At 51.6% G+C, this 17,134-nt stretch overlaps 1 protein-coding gene across 3 annotated transcripts in view; it reads left to right on the plus strand.

Annotated features, from left to right (window-relative positions):
* The window catches only part of MDGA1 (MAM domain containing glycosylphosphatidylinositol anchor 1), a 58,204-nt gene that overhangs the window by 13,702 nt on the left and 27,368 nt on the right, over positions 1-17,134 (plus strand). For all 3 annotated transcript variants that reach the window (XM_059400551.1, XM_059400550.1, XM_059400552.1), the window contains exon 2: positions 15,572-15,711. In XM_059400551.1, the coding sequence (XP_059256534.1) occupies positions 15,572-15,711 (140 nt within the window). The remainder of the gene's footprint in view (positions 1-15,571; positions 15,712-17,134) is intronic.

The raw sequence follows: 17,134 nt of genomic DNA on the forward strand, positions 1-17,134 counted from the left end.
CTTTCCTACATCTCTCCCAAGCGAGATCTGGGCTCTGATTTACTGAGGGGAGTGTGTGACCATGTGTATGTGTGTGTGTGTTTGTGTGTGGGGTTTCATGTGGGCTAGGGCAGCCAGCCGCAGACATGAGTGGTTTTCTCATGATCAAGCCATTCCACCTCCTTCTGGGGCGTTCAGAGGCTGCAGTGGGCTCTCCCCTCCCCTCTTGCCTCCCCTAGTTCCCCCAGATGGACATGGCCCCCTGGCACTGCCCGCTGTCACAGTGGCCTCGGCAGTGCCAGGGGGGTTCTGTCCTGAGTGTGCCCAAAGCCTCCACACTCCTGACTCATTTCCTTACTTTCTCAGGGGCTGAATGAGCAGGGGCTGTGAGGCTGTCCAGGGCCTGGGTGGGCTGCCTCCCTCCCAGTCTCCTCCCCCTCCTTCTGGGGGAGCTGGGGCAGGTGTCAGGAGTGGCTCTAGAGAGCCAGACTGAGAGCAAAAGGAGGTGATGGGGTGGGAGTTCTGGTGATCAGTGTGTGTGTGTGTGTGTGTGTGTGTGTGTGTAGGACCATTGACAACGTGATAAGCTGCTCCCACTGGGTACCTCGATAAGAGCTGGAACACCCCCCACCATTCTCTCTATACTGTGCATGTGTACTCCGTTTGTATTTTTTTGTGTACCCATAAATATACGAGGGTGTACCCATGCTGAAGGTGTGTGAATGCATGGTTATGTATCCAAGAACCTGCCCCCCTCTGCACAGGGGGCCAAGTGTGTTACCTGTGGGGAGACTGCAGATCTGTTTGGGGGCCCTTCTCTGGGTCCACCTTTATCCCCCTGCCACTCCGGGCAGCCCTTGGTTCCCAGGCGGGGGACAGAAATGGTTATCCAGCACCCTGGGCCGTCAGCCCAGTGCTTATGTCCAGCCTGGGTTATGGCTGTGCCCCCCAACCCCCACTTCTAGGAGACCTGAAGTGGGGGCCAGGGGCAGGCTGAGGCTGGCCTGGAGCTCCTGGCTAATTTTCCCCGGCCTCCATCGATCCAGCAGCTTCTCCTGAGTCTATTAGCAGTCGGCGAGTGAAAATATCCCCCATTGCGAGCCCTGACCTGAGACAGGGAGGAATCCATAGCAATTTGTTCAAACAGAGGAAAGCGTTTCCCTCTGATTTGTATTCCAATTTATTCTAGGCAGGAAGGGGGTCAGGGTGGTGGGGGGTGAACCCTGGCTCACCAGAGCTGGGCCCAGGCCGGTCTCCCTCGGCCCCCCATGACAGCCGGGGTGGCAGCTGGTGCTCCCCATGGTTCCTGGGGTGGGGGTTGAGGAGGGGAGGGTGGGCCCCAGCATGGGGACGGGAAGAGAGGCCCGCCAGCCTTCCCAGCAGGCCCGGCTTGGCTGGAGAGCTCAGTTGTGGATTTGGTTTTCACAAAATACAAAGCCGCCTGCTCGGAGCCTCTCTCCCGGGCACTGGGGCCTGTGCCAGGCGTGCGCTCACCCACTGCGCCCGTGCCAGGATGGGGGCTGGGCTGGGCTGGGCCCACGGACAGTGGCCCCAGCTGGGCTGAGTGGCAGGAGGGTCTATTCTTCCCCTGAAGCCCTCCCCAGCCGGCCTTGCAGAAGCAGAACTGCTCAGGCTCAGAGGGGAGCTGACACTTTGGAAAAGCTGCTGTGCCGGGTTGGCGAGCCCCCCATCCCAGAAGCCCCAAGTGCATCTTCCTGGTACCGTGTTCAGGCTCCGTTCCTGTCTGAGCAAATGGGGGGCTCACCGGTCTCTGATCCACCATGCTCCGAACTCTCTGAGCACTGACAATAATGACAGCTCTGACTGACCTTCGTTAAGGACTTATATTTGCTAGGCACTGGGCTAGTGCTATAAAGTATCCAGTCCTTGCAGGGTCCAGGCTTCCTTGGGTGCCTCGGTTTCCCCACACTTCAGATCCTTCTGCCACCTCCCTCACCCCCTTCTGCTCTTTCTCACTTCCTCCTGAGAATCACTTCTCCCTTCTACCTGAGGGTGGCCCTGGTGATGGAGGGTCTCAGGACTGACGCCTCTGCATCTTTCCAGAGGGACCCCATGAACAGGCTAGCTCCCTTTTTTCCAGGTAGCTCCCTTTGGCCCCACCTCACCCTCACCTCCAGGGTGTAGGCCTCTGAAGAGGTGACGCCATGGCAACAGGAGAGGAGGATTCTGGGAAGGGTCAGCCGATGGTCCTACAGCTACCCACCCCCCTCCCCTGTTTCCTTCTTTTTTTGCACTGGTGCCCGCAGGAAGGGGAGTAACCAGAGACGTTCTTCACACCCAGGTGTCAGTGAATAGCAGCTCTGAGGTCAGCTGTCGCACATGATTTGCCGGGCTCCATGACACCACCAAGGTCTAATTTCAGAAGCCAGCAACTAAATATATCAAAGTGGATGAATAATCATCTCTCCCAGGTGGGAGTATATGGCATGAAGGGGTAGAGGGTTCTGACACAGATCTGGGTTCAGGTTCTGCCTCAGCCACTCCCTGGCTGTGTGATCTCGGGCAGGTTAGGCTCTGTGCCTCACGCACAAGCTTCCCCCGGGCACAAGATAGAGGTCTCAGCGTCTTCCTGAGGGCGCTATGGTGAAGAGGCAGTGGGAGTGCATGGAAAGCCATTCTTAGCACGGGGCCTGGCACACAGGGAGTCAGTGTCCAGAGGCGGCCCAGCTAAGTGAGTGATACCTGGGCCTGAGCCTGGCTGGGGGAGCTAGTGGGTCACAGAGGCTGCCACCAAAGAAGCAGCACGTGGGGCTCTAGGTACTGGCATGTGACACATTATTAGGGGAAAGAGGGAGCAAGACCAAGACCCTGGCCCCGGAGAAAAGATGGCAGAATTCCAGACCTCCTGCCATCTTCCTCCCGGGGAAATTTATAGCCAGAACATTCCCTGTGAGCCACTTTGCTGGTTGGGAGACAGGTGTGTTTTACACTCAGGCCTTTGCTGCACCCCTGCCTCTCCCAGACCTCATTTTCGTCCTTAGAGGCAGCCCCCCACCCATACCTCCTCAGCCCCCAGCAGCTTCCTAAGGGCAATGACTTTTTTGTCTCTGGCTGTGATTGAATTCTGGTCCTATTGGCTTCCTCCCTCCCCAAGTCCTTCACCTTTCTCCCTGACCTCTGGGTTCCAAATCATTTACAAGTTGTTCGGGGGATGCTCAGCTTATAATCAGGTCCTACAGTGCATGCTGCTTATGTGATTTCTAAAGTTTTAGCCAAAAAAGGAGTGAAACCCTTCAGTGATAGAGAAAAAAAAATTATGAGGATACTTAACAGGAGGGCAGGTATTGCATTTCTTGATTTATAAATGTACCCAGTGCTAAAGAAAAGATGTTCCCCGACTTGATGCTTCCTGCACTGACTCTTGGAAAGAAAAGACTGACTATCTTTTTCAGGAATTTACATGCTTTCCTTCTCAGAGGTATTTGCCTTTTGAAAGGGACACAGAAAAAGAATGAATAAGTGACTGTTTAATATGCAGGGTGTTGATGAGTGTTATGAAGAACCTACAAAGCAGGGAAAGGGATTGATTGAAAGTAGTGGAAGTGGGGCAGGCGTGCTGTCTGAAATAGGGTGGTCCAGGAAGGTCTCCCTCAAAACACAGCTGAAGGAAGTAAGGGAGTGAGTTCTGGAAATATGGGGCAGAATAATGCGGCAGCAGGAGCTGCAAGTGCAAAGGCCCTGAGGTAGGAGTGGGCTTGGTCTGCTTGAAGAACAACAGAGAGAGCAGTGCGACCACAGTGCTTGGGACAGTAGAACAGAACATAAGATGGGGATGGGAGCAAATGACAGGGGTGTGACAGCCTATTAAAAAAGTGTTGGCTTTGATTCTGCTTGAGATGGGAGACACTACAGGGTTTTGAGCAGAGGAAGGACAGGGCCTGATGAAGTGTTGTAAAGGGATTTATCTGGTTTCTGCTGGAGAAAAGACTGTACTGGGCAAGGGAGGAAGCAGGGTGTTTCTCTCAGGAGGCTGCTGTAGAAATCCAGGCAGAAGATGGTGATGGCTAAAAGTGGGGTTGTATCACAGGGGTCGGATTGGGGATCAGTTTTGAAGGCAGCTGAGAGGGCTTGCTGGTGGCTTGGGTGTGGGGTGTGGGAGAAGGGGAGAAGCCAAGGCGGGCTGTTTCCAGCTGATGGCAGGGGATAGTGTGTCTTCACTAATGAAGGTGAGGGTGAGGAATGGCTCTTGGACCGTGGGGTGCTGCAGGGGCGGGTGGGGTGGTGACTGCTGTCCTCCTGAGGTCACTGGATGCAGAGAGTGGCAGAGAGCGAATCAGGCCCTTACACCTCAGCTCCCTGATTTTTTTAAACCTCGGAGCTAATCCTCCTGCTGCCTCCTGAGCTGAGTGGGGGTGAAAGCCGGTCTGGGGGAACTGTGGGGAGGTAGCTTCGAGACGTTTCATGCAGTCAGGTTGTGGTACCTCTAATTCCACCCCACAGCTGGGTGGGATGAGGCCCCAAAACCCACACATGCCTTGGGGGTGGGGCCCTTGGGGGCTCTCTAGAAACTCTGTCCTCCCCTCCCTGCTCTTCAGTCCGGGGGGGTCTAACGCCCCACCTGCTCTCAAGCCACAGGATTGATTTTGCTTTCAGGGTTGTTATTATTACCCACTTAAACAACCTCATAAGAAAAAAAAAGGAACCCAATGAGCATCAAACATTAACTGTTCATTCTAAATTCCCTTCTCATACCTGTCAATACATTTTTACATAGCGGTAAACAGTCGTCAGTTCTGCGCTGTTGGCCGACTTTATCTCCTGCACACGTCTCGTGGTATTGACTGAGCCCTCAGCCTTGTCACTTTAATGGCTGCAGGGTACCTCCTGCGTCGACCCGCTGGGGTTTGGTCACCATTTCTCTGATGTGGACAGTCTGGGAAGACGCCAGTTTCTCCGGCTTCTAAATAGCTCGGCTGTGAATATCCTTATGTGAATTCCTTTTTCCTTTTAAATTATTTCCTTGGGGCCTATTCCCCAAAGTGAGATTGCCTAATAGGTCATAGGATAGGAACAGTTTTATGGTCTCATTTCGCCCTGCCGGGTCGTGTTACAAAAAGTTGGAGCTGGCTTTGCACATAGCCCAGCCACAGTGGATTTAATCCTCTGAATTTATTTCCCTGGGTTTAATAGGTGTGTTATGGCTTGTTTCTTAAATTCTAGTTTGCCTCCTGAAACCACGTTTGGGTCTCTCGGCACCTAATAAGCACCTGATCTGAGCAGAACTTTACAGTTTTATATGGAGCTTTCTGATATGTCCTCTCAGTGAGGCACTATGAGCGTCATATGGTTGGCCTCTCTTTTATAGGGCAGAATGGGAGTTTGCTCATGTTAAGTGCTGGAGTGAGGCCTCCAACCAGTTCTTACAGGTTTGGTTAGAAAGGATTCCTGCCCACCTGCCACTGTCCCATTCTGTCTGTGGGCCCAGGGTCCCCACAGAGGGACCCACAAAGAGCCCCTAAAGCCCGACCTGAGCCCCAGTTCAGTGTCCTTAGTCTTGTCATCTCTCCTCAGTGCCCACAGCCAGCTGGGGCCAGGCCCCTGCCAGTGGCCTCTGCTTCCAGGTTGGGTCTCATCTGTATGGGGCTTGGAGGAAGCCACTTGGGTTTGGGGGTCAGGTGGGGCTTTGGGGGCTCTTTGCTTCAGCAAAGCCATGATGCTTTCCATTCCCCGGCGTAGGACTAGCCCAAGCTCTACGTTCTGGGTTGGGGGCCTAGACCTAGCTGGTTTTATTCTGCTCCCTTTGAACTGTACTTCATGACTATTTCCTAGGCAGTGGGCACTTGTGCTTGGTGGATTCCGTTCATACTGTGTTTAACTCTCACAATAGGGAGCGCATTTATGCCCATTTTATAGTCAGGAAACTGAGGCTCTAGACCAGAGAGTTAAAAGACTTGCCCCAGGCCACAGAGCAATTGCTGCAACTTCCTGGATGAGAACCCCATGCCCGGGCTGTGTCTACACTAGACCCGTGCCTCCCATGGCTTTGGGTCCATAGTTACGCTTTAGTGTGGGCTGGTTTGATCATATCAGTGTCTGGGGCTGCTGCCAGGGTGCAGGGCCAAGGGAATGGCAGTGATGGGGTCCCCAGGACTGGCAGAGCTTGGTGGGGCTGGGTAGATGGGACCCAAGCAGGAAAACTACATGAGCGACCCCATATCTGTGGGCCTCATATGCCTCATATCCCTTAGCCAGGCAGGCTCAGGTCCTGCCTTCTAGAAGCCATTCTCTGCCATGATGATGATAGCCTCTCTCTCCCACCGTCATCCTGTATGTTCCCTTGGGGAGGCCTTTTCTTCCTGCGATTATTCTTCTGTTCTGGTCTCTCAAGATTACAGCTTGTGGTGTTCCCCCTCAAAGTAGACCTCTGCATCCAGTGTTACATTTTCTTCTTGCAGGCTCTTTGAACTGGTTCCCACAGGGTCCAGGGCTATATTATCAAATGGAAAAGGGACTCGAATTTACGAAGTACCTACTGAGATACCAGTCCTTGTGTTATGTACCTGATGTGAGCGATCTCATTTAATTCTCATAACCCAGAAGTTATTTCCACTACTGCCCGAGATGTCTTTTTTCTCCATTTGCCGATTGAGGAAACTGAGGCTTCAGGAGGCTGAATGACTAGCCCAACAGTAGGGAAATGGGCAGTAGAGTCCTGTCCCCTGCACCTCATCCCACACCATCTGGGCTGCCCGTCAGGCTTACACATAAGCTTCGGGTCGAGCAGTGCCAGATTTAGGGCTTGTGCCTCTCCTTGGTCTTCCGTGAGTGTCCCGCCTGCACTGGTTAGAGCTGCCCTCACCATTGAGAGTTTTGATCCTGATCTTCTGTGACTGAGGGAGAAAGCCCCTTATAACTTCTCCCAGGGCACCTCAGAGTCCCCAAGTAGGGGACTTTCTTGGTGGTTTGTCCCAACATCCAGAGTTCCATTAGTGGGGTGCCCATTAGACTTCTACTAATCCATAGACAAGGAAGAGTCTGCGTATCACCGAGCACTCTCAAACACTGTGTGCCTTCTGATGTGTGTGAGGTGTGAGGGTGTTGGGCATTCCTTGGGCCTGGGCAATGGATTGGCCACCACTGCTGGCAGAGAAATCTTGTCAAGAGGGTCAGGCTCTGCCCAAAATGTTGGGCTCTGCAAACTGTACTAGGCTCTGCAAACAGTACTAGGCTCTGAAAACAGTATCTGCTCCTGCAAATAGGAGCAGGCTCTGCAGACAGTAGCAGGCCCTGCCTGTTTTTATGTTTAGTCGTGGTGATAGGGTGGCAGCCCAAGCACTCAACCCTTCTGTTGTGGCTGCTCTCATATTCAGGGATAGCACCTTGTATTTGGAGGTCAGAAATATCCGTGCTGGGGTTGGGGAGATTTCTGTGGCCAAAGAGGAGGTTGGCTGAATACAGGTTTGGTTGTGATGAGCAAGAAAAGGACTCCGGTGTAGAGAGCAAACACTAATGGGATCTGCAGCAAAGTGAGGACAGCGGTTCTTCACTGAGGGTGGCTCTGCGTTACTTTGTCTTGCGTCCCAGTGCTGAGGGCAGAATAGGTCACACAATAGGTGCTTAGGAAATACTGCAGAACAAATCAAAGATTCAGTGGCAAATAAACAGGCAATTGTGTGTGTCCTTTGAAAGGCTGGAAGGCCAGGAGCGATAGGGAGGATGGAGAGGGAGGATAGACCGCAGTGTGCACTGAGGTCTAATGACCTGAGAGAATGTCCAGAGGTGTGTAGGGTAGAGTGTGATGGGGCTTCCCTTTAAGATGACTGGCATTCTTTTTTTTTTTTTTTAGGATATATTTATTTGAGAGAGAATGAGAGAGAGTGAGAGCACAAGGGGTGGGGGAGAGAGACAGAGAATCCCAAACAGATTCCCCACTGAGCAGAGCCCAGTGCAGGGCTCCATCCTGCGACCCTGAGATCATGACCTGAGCCAAAAACCATCCAAAACCTTGGATGCTTCAACTGACTAAGCCAGGCCAGGTGTCCCTCAAGACGACCAGCATTAAGGTGGGGTCGGAGGAGATGGCGTGGTTTGAGGGAGACTGTTTCAGACTGGTTTTTCCCAGTATTGAATTGGAGCCTCCCCTGGGTTTGGAGAAGTCCCATGGTCCATCCTGGGTGGTGAACAGAGGACAGGTGTTAGCCAGCGCCACAGACAGCCAGGGCCAAGGGGGAGGCAGAGCAAAGCCCTGCTGCGGAGAGCACAAAAGGGTTAATTTTCCCAAGAGGTCCATGTTTGATGGCCTGTGGTTTGTTGGAGAGGTATGCCCTAACATCATCCCTGGAAGAAAGGTACCCAGGCGGAGCTGGCCAGGGGCCTGCCCCACGAGCTTCCTCCCAGACCCTAGCCGCCATTCTCTGAGCAGCTAATTAAAAGGGAAAAGCCTGTTAATATTTCAGCACTGTTAACTCTGCTAAATTATTAAGTGTCCATTTGCATTACATGCATAAAAGGATCAATAAACATGTGCGAACCAGGAGCTGGGAGGAGCACAGAAAGATGGCTTCTAAGGATGCTGCCTGGGACTGACCCAACTAGTGACTTGGAGACCACATCCTGCATCCTGAGCCCCCAGCACTGTGCCAGGCCCTCGGGAGCTGGAAACGCACAGGGCTTAGCATAAAAGTCAGAGAGTCAGACTAAATCAGCAGGGCGTCCTTGGACAACGTACTTAACCTTGCCGAGCCTCAGTTTCCTGATCTGACAAATGGGAGCAAAAGGCTTGTTATGAGCAATGCATGAGATAATAGACATGAAACACTTGACACAAGGCTGCACATTACTCTTTGCGCAGAGTAACTTGCTATTCGTGTGTATATATCGTGATGTTATTGTTAAGTTAGGGGGGTGGGTTGGGGGACACTGGAGCCTTAACTCCAGCTCCCAGCCGATCCCTCCCTGCCTCCTTTCTGCTGCTCAGCAGGCCTTTATAGGCATTGTCCTTATCCCAGCTTTTCCAGGACTGCACACTTCCCTGGACTCTCCCCAGCACCAAGCTCAGCCCCTCATGCTCATAAGGGTGTGCGGACTGGTGGAGCCAGGACCGGAACGCAGATCCTGATTCCGTACTGCCTGGCTCAGAACACTCATGGATGCTCGTGGGAGGCTGTGAGGATGGTGGCCCTCGCCCTGCCATCTGCTAATGGGGCAGAATGAACCGATGCCAGGTGGGAAAGTCTGCAGCTCCCTTCTCTTCTCCTTCCCCACCCCCGCCTCCTCTGAAAGTTTCCGGGGCCTGTAGCCACACACCTTTCCAGAAAGAGTAGGGAACAGGAAGCAGGACCACAGCCTCCATCTGACGATGATTAACCTTTTAAAATGCTGCGTGGGGAGGAGACCTGAAGGAAAGCCGCTGGAGCTTTAAATGAAGGGTTTCCATTCATTTCATTGCCTGCCTTCTTTGGCTCTACATCTTACTGGTAGCTCCTTGCGTGGTTAACAGCACCTCCCACACCTTGACTAGTGCCGGGGAAGAGATTCTCTCATGAGGGATGGGGGTCTCTGAGGAAATTGCCCCCCAGGTTCCAGTGAGAATTCTCTTCCGAAGCCTAGTGGGCAAGTTGAACTTGTCTTACCATGAATCCTTGAGAGTGTGAGGCTTCCTCACTGGGCTGCTGGGTGCTCGCGGTCCTGACCCCCACCTATAATTTGGGGTGTATGCTTTCTGGAGGAAAAAGGAGTGAGCCAATAGGCCAGAAGCCTTCTACTAGGGACCCACTATTTCCGCCTCAGCTGTCCTCCTTATTATGCTGCCCTGTGCGTGACATCTCTCATGCTGTTTGGTCGTGCTCAGCCACAGGGCTGGGGGGCGGGCATCGTACTTGACTTGACTTGACAGACATTCGTTTTATATTGAGCTTGGGATCAGTATTTCTCCACTTGTTTTCCACAGCACTTGTCTCTCTCAAGATGCTAGGAGATCCTCTGTGAAGAAGGATCAAATACATTTGGAAAGCACTGGCTTAAACTAAGTTACATGGGTATGTTTACTAAGGGACTTTTCAGAGCCTTTAAAAATCTACACTCGGGTGCAGAGACACTCTGGGAAGGAGAGAGAAGGTGCAGCATTAGCATCCTGGTTTGGCAGAGGACTATCAATGAACACTTTATGGCACACAGGTTGGGAGATCCCATTTTCCTTTTCCGTGGGGCTTCGTTGAGAGCGCTCAGGAGAATGAACTCGGAAAAGTCTCATAGACCAGAGGCAGGGAAACATACGTGGTTCTAAACTCCTGTCCTATCTTCTATCCATCAATGTGGTGTCAAACAGAGGTAATCAAATCCAGCCTCCAAAGTTCCCAAGGACCTTACAATACAAACTCTGACAGCCTTGGAGTCGGCATGGCAGCAGGCTCCCCAGTGACACAGGATGGGTAGGGGAATCTGTGGAGGACTGGGACAGTGAACAGAGTTCCAAGCTAGCAGGTGAAAGACCTGGGTTCAAGTCCCCGCTCTGCTCCAATCCCGTGTCCGTGAGTGATGAGGAGAGGGCATTTCCTTTTCTGGACCTCTGTTGTCTTCTCTGCCAAAAGAGGCTAAATAAAACGTACTATTTCTGCCTCTCAGAACGAGGCAGAGGAGCTTGGAAATATATACAGCAGACCCCAGGAAGGTATCACTCATCACTATCTGTAACATTAAGGCTGGTCCTTTCATGGAAAGGGCTTGCAGCGCCCCCCCCACCCCCCCGCCCCAGGGAGGTGGGTTCTTGAGAGGAGTGTGGGATCATTTCTAGAATAATGATGCTAGCTACTATGTTTAGATGGCTTACTGTTTCTGAAAAGATGGCTTCTGTTACTGAAAAGCCCTGTTTTCGGCCCTTGATGTGAGTTTACTTACGTATCCCTCATAACAAGCCCATTTTACAAGTGAGAAAATGAAGGCTTAAGTAACTTGCTAAAGTCACGAAGTAACTTGCTGAGAGCTGAGTGTTCTGGGAAGCTGAGAGGAGTGCTCCGAAGGGGCCTCATCCCTCTGCCCTGTTCCCAGCTCCTCCGAGGCCTTGCACCACCCTCAACATGAATTTTAACATATCAGTGAAACATCCTACTGGCTTCATGACTGCTTTGAGTGTCTCTACTCTGGGATTTTGAGGGTTTGCCCTCCTGCCTCCAGAGGGCGCTCTCCTGCCCCAAACTCTTGCTCCTACTTCATCATCTCAGGATCCGTCATTTATTGAGAGAGCACATATTGTTTGGCCAGACGTTGTCTTAAACCCTCATGCCAGCCCCAGGAGAAGGTATTATTGTTCCCATTATATGAAGGGAGAGGCTTAGGCTCAGAGAGGTTAAGTAACTTACCTAACGGCACCCAGTGGGTGGGTAGCAGAGGCAGGCATTAGTCCCAGATTGTCTTCTTTTCCCATTTCTCTAAAGGATATCTCTCCTCTGCTCGCTGTTCCTGGACGCATCCCCTGTTTGAAAGTAGTCCTAGCACTTACAGAACTCTGAAGCCATCCTGTTCATTTCTGTTCCCTTGTTTGCTATCCATCTCCCCAACACTGCTCCGTCATTGTTTGCTTTTCCTGATAGTCTCTCCCGCACCCAAGCAGCAGCTAACAGGCTTGAAGCATTTGTTGTTTGACAGACTGAATGAAGGGATTATGATGTCATGGTGCCACTTGACACCGGTCCTGGCCTGGTTACCTTTGGAATAGAAGCTGCTGCCATTAGCATTGCCTTCCTAGGGCATGTGGAGCAGGAGGCTGAGGTTAAGTGGGGCAGAGCCTTTGGGGGCCTGGGACTTGGTGGGGACTCTGTTGGTTCGGGGTCCAAAACACAATTCTAGCCATTCCAGGGGTAAGCAGAGTGGAGGAGACTGGTTCACGTTAACAAAGCTCAGTGGGAGGCCACCGGCAAATTGAAATACCAAGGCCATGGGGTCCTGTGCACCCCTTGCTCCAGAGGGAAAATCCACACCTCGAACAAGTCAATCATGGGAAGCAGCTCATCAAATAGGAATCAGAGTAAAGGGAGTGGGGAGTTGTAATGGTTTGTGTCAACCAAGGAAACTAGATAACCTCAAATGGCAATTTTTAAAAATTGAAGTGTACTTAGGAACAGCCAAATCTTAAGCAAATAACCTGATGCATTTTTACATATACGTCCGCTCATATAACCACCACTCAAATTCAGATGTAGACCTCTCCACCAGATCCGATGGGATCCCACCTTCTCCCCAGAAACTTCTGGTGTGCCCTTCCCAGCAAATAACCCTCATCCCCACCTAAGGGCAACCACTGTTACTTTAAAATCGGTTTTTCCAATTTTGGATTTCAGACACATGAAGTCATTTACTATTTACTCCTTTGTGTCTGAGTTCTTCCACCCAGATTGTCCAGGTGAGATCAACAGTGCTGTTGGGTCTATCAGGCCTTATTTTATTTTGTTTTATTTTTTTAAATTTTATTTTTGTATAATATTCCAGTGTATGATTGTACCAGAATGTATTTACCCATGCTAGTCTTTTTTTTTTTTTTTTAAATATTTTATTTACTTATTTGACAGAGAGAGATCACAAGTAGTCAGGGGGGGGGGGGGGGGGGGGGGGGAAGCAGGCCCCCTGCTGAGCAGAGAGCCCGATGCGGGGCTTGATCCCAGGACCCTGGGATCATGACCCGAGCCGAAGGCAGAGGCTTTAGCCCACTGAACCACCTAGGCATCCCTACCCATGTTAGTCTTGATGGACCTATGAGTGGTTTCTCATTTTTAGCTCTAATGAATACAGCTGTTATGGATATTCTTGGACCTATTGTTTGGTTGTTGTAAACACTCATTCGCACTGGGCACTACACAGGAGTGGAGTTGCTATGTCATGGGACACCCTTGTCTAGCTCGAGGAGGTACTGCCAAAATCTCTTCCACAGTGGTTCTATCATTTTAGAGTTTGATCCTCTTAAGAGTTAATGTTAGGTCATCTTAGTGATGTTACCATCCATGATCCCCATGATTCTCCAGTGAGGAAACGTGGCTGGTGGCCAGAGGCCTTGTGTCTGCGGGCCAGACTTTGTGCTGGCCAGACCCTGAGAAAGTCCAGCTCTCCAGCTCCTTTTCAGTATTCCTTATCAGTCACCGAACCTTCTGTTGTTACAACACTGCTTGGCTACGGGCAAGGCACAGTGTCCAAGATTACAGCTTATCTTCCACTGGAACCTGTTAAATCAATGTCTTCCTTGTGGAGAGGCACCCCAGGCCTCTTGTAGACATCCACGCAACCTTCTGGTCTTATCAGCAACTGGCATGCTCACTGTGCATGGGGGGGGGGGGTTTGTTTCCTGATGAGATTTCCTTTGGACCTTGGCCACAGATGGCCCTCTCTTCCACGGAATGGTGATGTTCATGCATTTTTGTCACAAAGGGTGACAGTTTCAGGCCCATTCCCTGGATTCCAGGGTGCATCTTATATATGGACTATGCACCGATTACAAAATTTATAGAAAGTATGAGTTGAGAAGGATCTCAGAGGTCATCTAATCTGCTCCTCTGCCATAGGAGAGGAAACTGAGGACCATGAGGTCTGACTGGCTCAAGGTTGCAGAGCTTGTCTCCTGACAGTTGTCCTCGGTTCCTTCCTCTATGACAGCCAGGCAGGAAGAACGGTGGTGTGGATGCTCAGACTCTTGACTGCTGGCAGCTGCTACTATTTGCAGAACCTGCTACTGTTTGTAGAGACTCTAATGGTTCAGCATGGCCTGTGTTACTCCCAGTTGCTACCCCACAAGCTTTTTGACCTACAGCTGGGCTGCTCTGTATACCCACCTCTGTAATAGTTCACGACTGTCCCATCCGTGTTGGTTGGAGAGACTCTGGTAAGGCGCTGCTTGGGGTAACTACAGGACACATCAGGGTTTATTAAGCACGTCTCATCCAGTCTGTTACTGTCACACCCACCCTCATGAGTTGTCAGGGCCGGCAGCATTCTCTCTGTTTTAGAGATGAGAAAATAAAGGTCCAGAGATCACTCATGGTTTACTCCAAGTAATATATATAATATAGGACTCTGCCCTGTCACCCAGCACAAAGCTTCCTTGAGACCTAGTGAGAAAGTTGTTTCCTCCTAGAGCCTTTTGGGATTCTTCCTCTAACAGAGCTCTCTCTCTCTCCTCTGACCTACGAGGGCCTTCTGTATCTCTTTTATGATGCTTAGCAACATCACCATGGGATATTCTTGTAAATTCACCCATTCAGTGTTCATTGATTGCCCACTGTATTCAAGGCCTTGTGCTGGGAATAATAAGGTAGAACTCATGGTTTGGTAGACGGAAAGGCTAGAACCCTGCATCTGGCAGACAGGCAGATCAAGGCTCTTTTGTCACACTGGGAGAGTGATGGGTACAGGAGGAGGGTGGGCACCAGTCAGTCAGGAGAGGCTTCCTGGAGGAAGTTACACATTTTATGTACAGGCTTTACCTCACCCTTGTGCCCCTCTTTAGGGCAAGGACTCTGTTTTCACCCCCTTGTGCCCCTGGTGCCCACCTCCACTTTCTTCATCCCACAGCTGTGAGCAGACAGGTATGAACTCGGAGGCCTTGCCCTCCTCTTCAGAGCCCAAACGTTGCTGGGCTGGGGGCTGGACACTTAGGGAGGGGCTGCGTACTTCTCCCAGTCAGTGATCTTCCCTTGGGGTGTTGTAACCTCATCCTGCTGTGGTCCCCTGGCCCTGGTCCCTGTGAGAAAGGCCAGGGAGGAGCCACTCTTTTGAGAGCTTCCAGGCCCCCAGAGAGAGCTTCCGTCCCTTGAGGAGGTTGACCCAGGCTCAGGGAGCAATGAGGGAAGAGTAACAGGCCTTTGGGTAAGGGGAATGGGCAGTCTGTGGGACTGGGAGATATCTTGATCAAGCTCTCTAAAAGTAAAGCCTAGGATGGTTGAAGGGGTGCAGGTCAGGCACATGATTTACTGAGAAAGTGCTCTCAGCAGACATTGGAATGGGGAGCAGCCAGGCAAGAATGTGGTTCAGTTGCTTTAGCCTCAACCTGTTCCCAGGGGACTGTGGAGTGTAAGTGGCACATAGTCATCCCACCAGCAGATAGCAGATGGTGGGGCAGCTATCAGTCCTTGGACTCTGTGTGTGTGTATTTGGGAAAGGGGTGATCTCCTGGGCATTTCTGGTGAAGGACAATTCCCAGGGGAAGGTAAGCTCTGTGCACCTAGCAGCTAATACTTCCAGAAGCTGGGGCGTGGATGCCCCCACCAGATGTGGGGCGGTGGGGGGGGGGGGGCAGCGCCAGCATCTTCTATGACAGGGGCTGCTAAGACATTGATGCTCATCGAGTGACAACCAATTTTATATAGATACTGAGCCCCTCATACTCATCAGCTCACTGACAGCCCAGATCTCTTGCAAGGAGAGAGGGCTGAGGAGGAACTGGCCTCTTGCTGAGTCCTTGACCTTTCTGGTTCTGGCCTGTGGCCCTGGGAGTGTCCTTTCTAGAGCTCAACAAGTCAGGCCTCTGAGAAATGGCCTGGGGAAGTCTGGACTGCGCCTCCCGCTAACATACTCAGAGGCGGGAGCCTTAGACCACCCCCTCTGGCCTTGGCACCTCTTGCCTAAACCTGTCCCCTCTCCCCACTTCCAGCTCCCGCCCAGGCTCAAATTGTCCATGCAGGCCAGGCGTGTGTGGTGAAGGAGGACAACATCAGTGAGCGTGTCTACACCATCCGGGAGGGGGACACCCTCATGCTGCAGTGCCTCGTCACCGGGCACCCTCGGCCCCAGGTAAGCGCCCCCCTGGCCTCGCCTCCTCAGTCTCCAGTCCACCCTGGGATCAGAGCCACAGAAGAGGTGGTGGGAGCTGGGGACAAGAGGCAGACAAAGTTGGCAAGCCAACACAAGACAAGAGACTGGGTCTGAGAAAGAGCTAGAAAATGAACCCTGTAGGGAAGGGCTGGAGGCCATGAGCTTATTCACCTGAAAACATTGACGACTGAGGGGAAAAATTAAATGGCAGTTGTTCAATTCCACTTCATTCCCGTTGTATCTGTGGGGCAGACACTTCCTCAGAGGCATATTCCGCCTCCATGTGAGGGCAGCCCTCACGCACTGACACTGTGTTAGGTGCTTCCCCAACGTCTTCTCTTTGGTGCCTCACAACCAGGCTGTGGGGGAGACATGAGGGCTTCTGTTACACAGCTGAGGAAATCAAAGCCTGAGGAGGCTGAGTGAACTCCCAAGATCACACAGCCCCGGGAAGGGTGGAAGCAGAACCCTGAATCCAATACCCGTGTTCTCTGTAGCTTATTAGCACACTTCCCCACAGTGTGTCTGTCTTTGGGTTGGGGGCTCTGGATGTTACCAGCCACATAGGAAGCACTCTCCTCTTTGGGAAGCTTCAGGTAGGCAAGCCCCACACTCTTGAGGTTAAAAGACTGAAAGCAATAGAAAGCAGTGGAAGAGGAGTATCTGGTAATGCCAGGTATATTTTGTCACAGACCAAGTATGTGGTTTAGTCAGAACAGTTGGCCAGTTATCACTAAAGCTGATGGGAAGAGGCAGGAGGTGGGCTGGAGGGATAGTTGGAATTTGCGGGTGAACGGCTGTGGTATTTAAGAGCAGCAGAAGATTCTTCACTGGGTCCTGGAGAAGACAATGAAATGCAGAAGCATTTTTTTGGGTAATTTGGGGGCACAGGGATGGCTTTGATAGGTTTGGCCTGGAGACAAATAAAAGGACAAGGAAACTGTGAAGGACTCAACCTGAAACCATCAACATCTCTTGCTTCTTCTCTAAGTTTTGTTTTCAAGTGATAGCGATGCTGCCATTCTTCAGTTGCTGTTTGCGTCAGGTGCGATGTCAGTATGGTCCCCCGGAACACGAGGGAGGCCACTGGGCCATCTCTCCCTAAAGCTGCACTGGCCACCTGCGTGTGTCCCCTTGTGCATTGCCTTTATGAGTGGTTTGTGGCTGGGGCTCAGTGTGTGCCCACACATTCTTTTTTCTATTTCCATCCACGATGTCATTCATGTCATATTGGATACAATATGGCTGTGTGCCATCTCATTCCCCACATGTAGCCAGCCTCTGAGGCTTCTGTTTTTATGTCTCTTGCATGGACCTTCTGTTTCTATTCCTCATTACCTCTAAAGCTCAGACCTGCAATCCTAGCCCTTGGACCATTGCAGTAGGCTAACTGCCCCCCACC

The sequence above is a fragment of the Mustela nigripes genome, chromosome 5, assembly GCF_022355385.1.
Source record: "Mustela nigripes isolate SB6536 chromosome 5, MUSNIG.SB6536, whole genome shotgun sequence".
NCBI lineage: Eukaryota > Metazoa > Chordata > Mammalia > Carnivora > Mustelidae > Mustela > Mustela nigripes.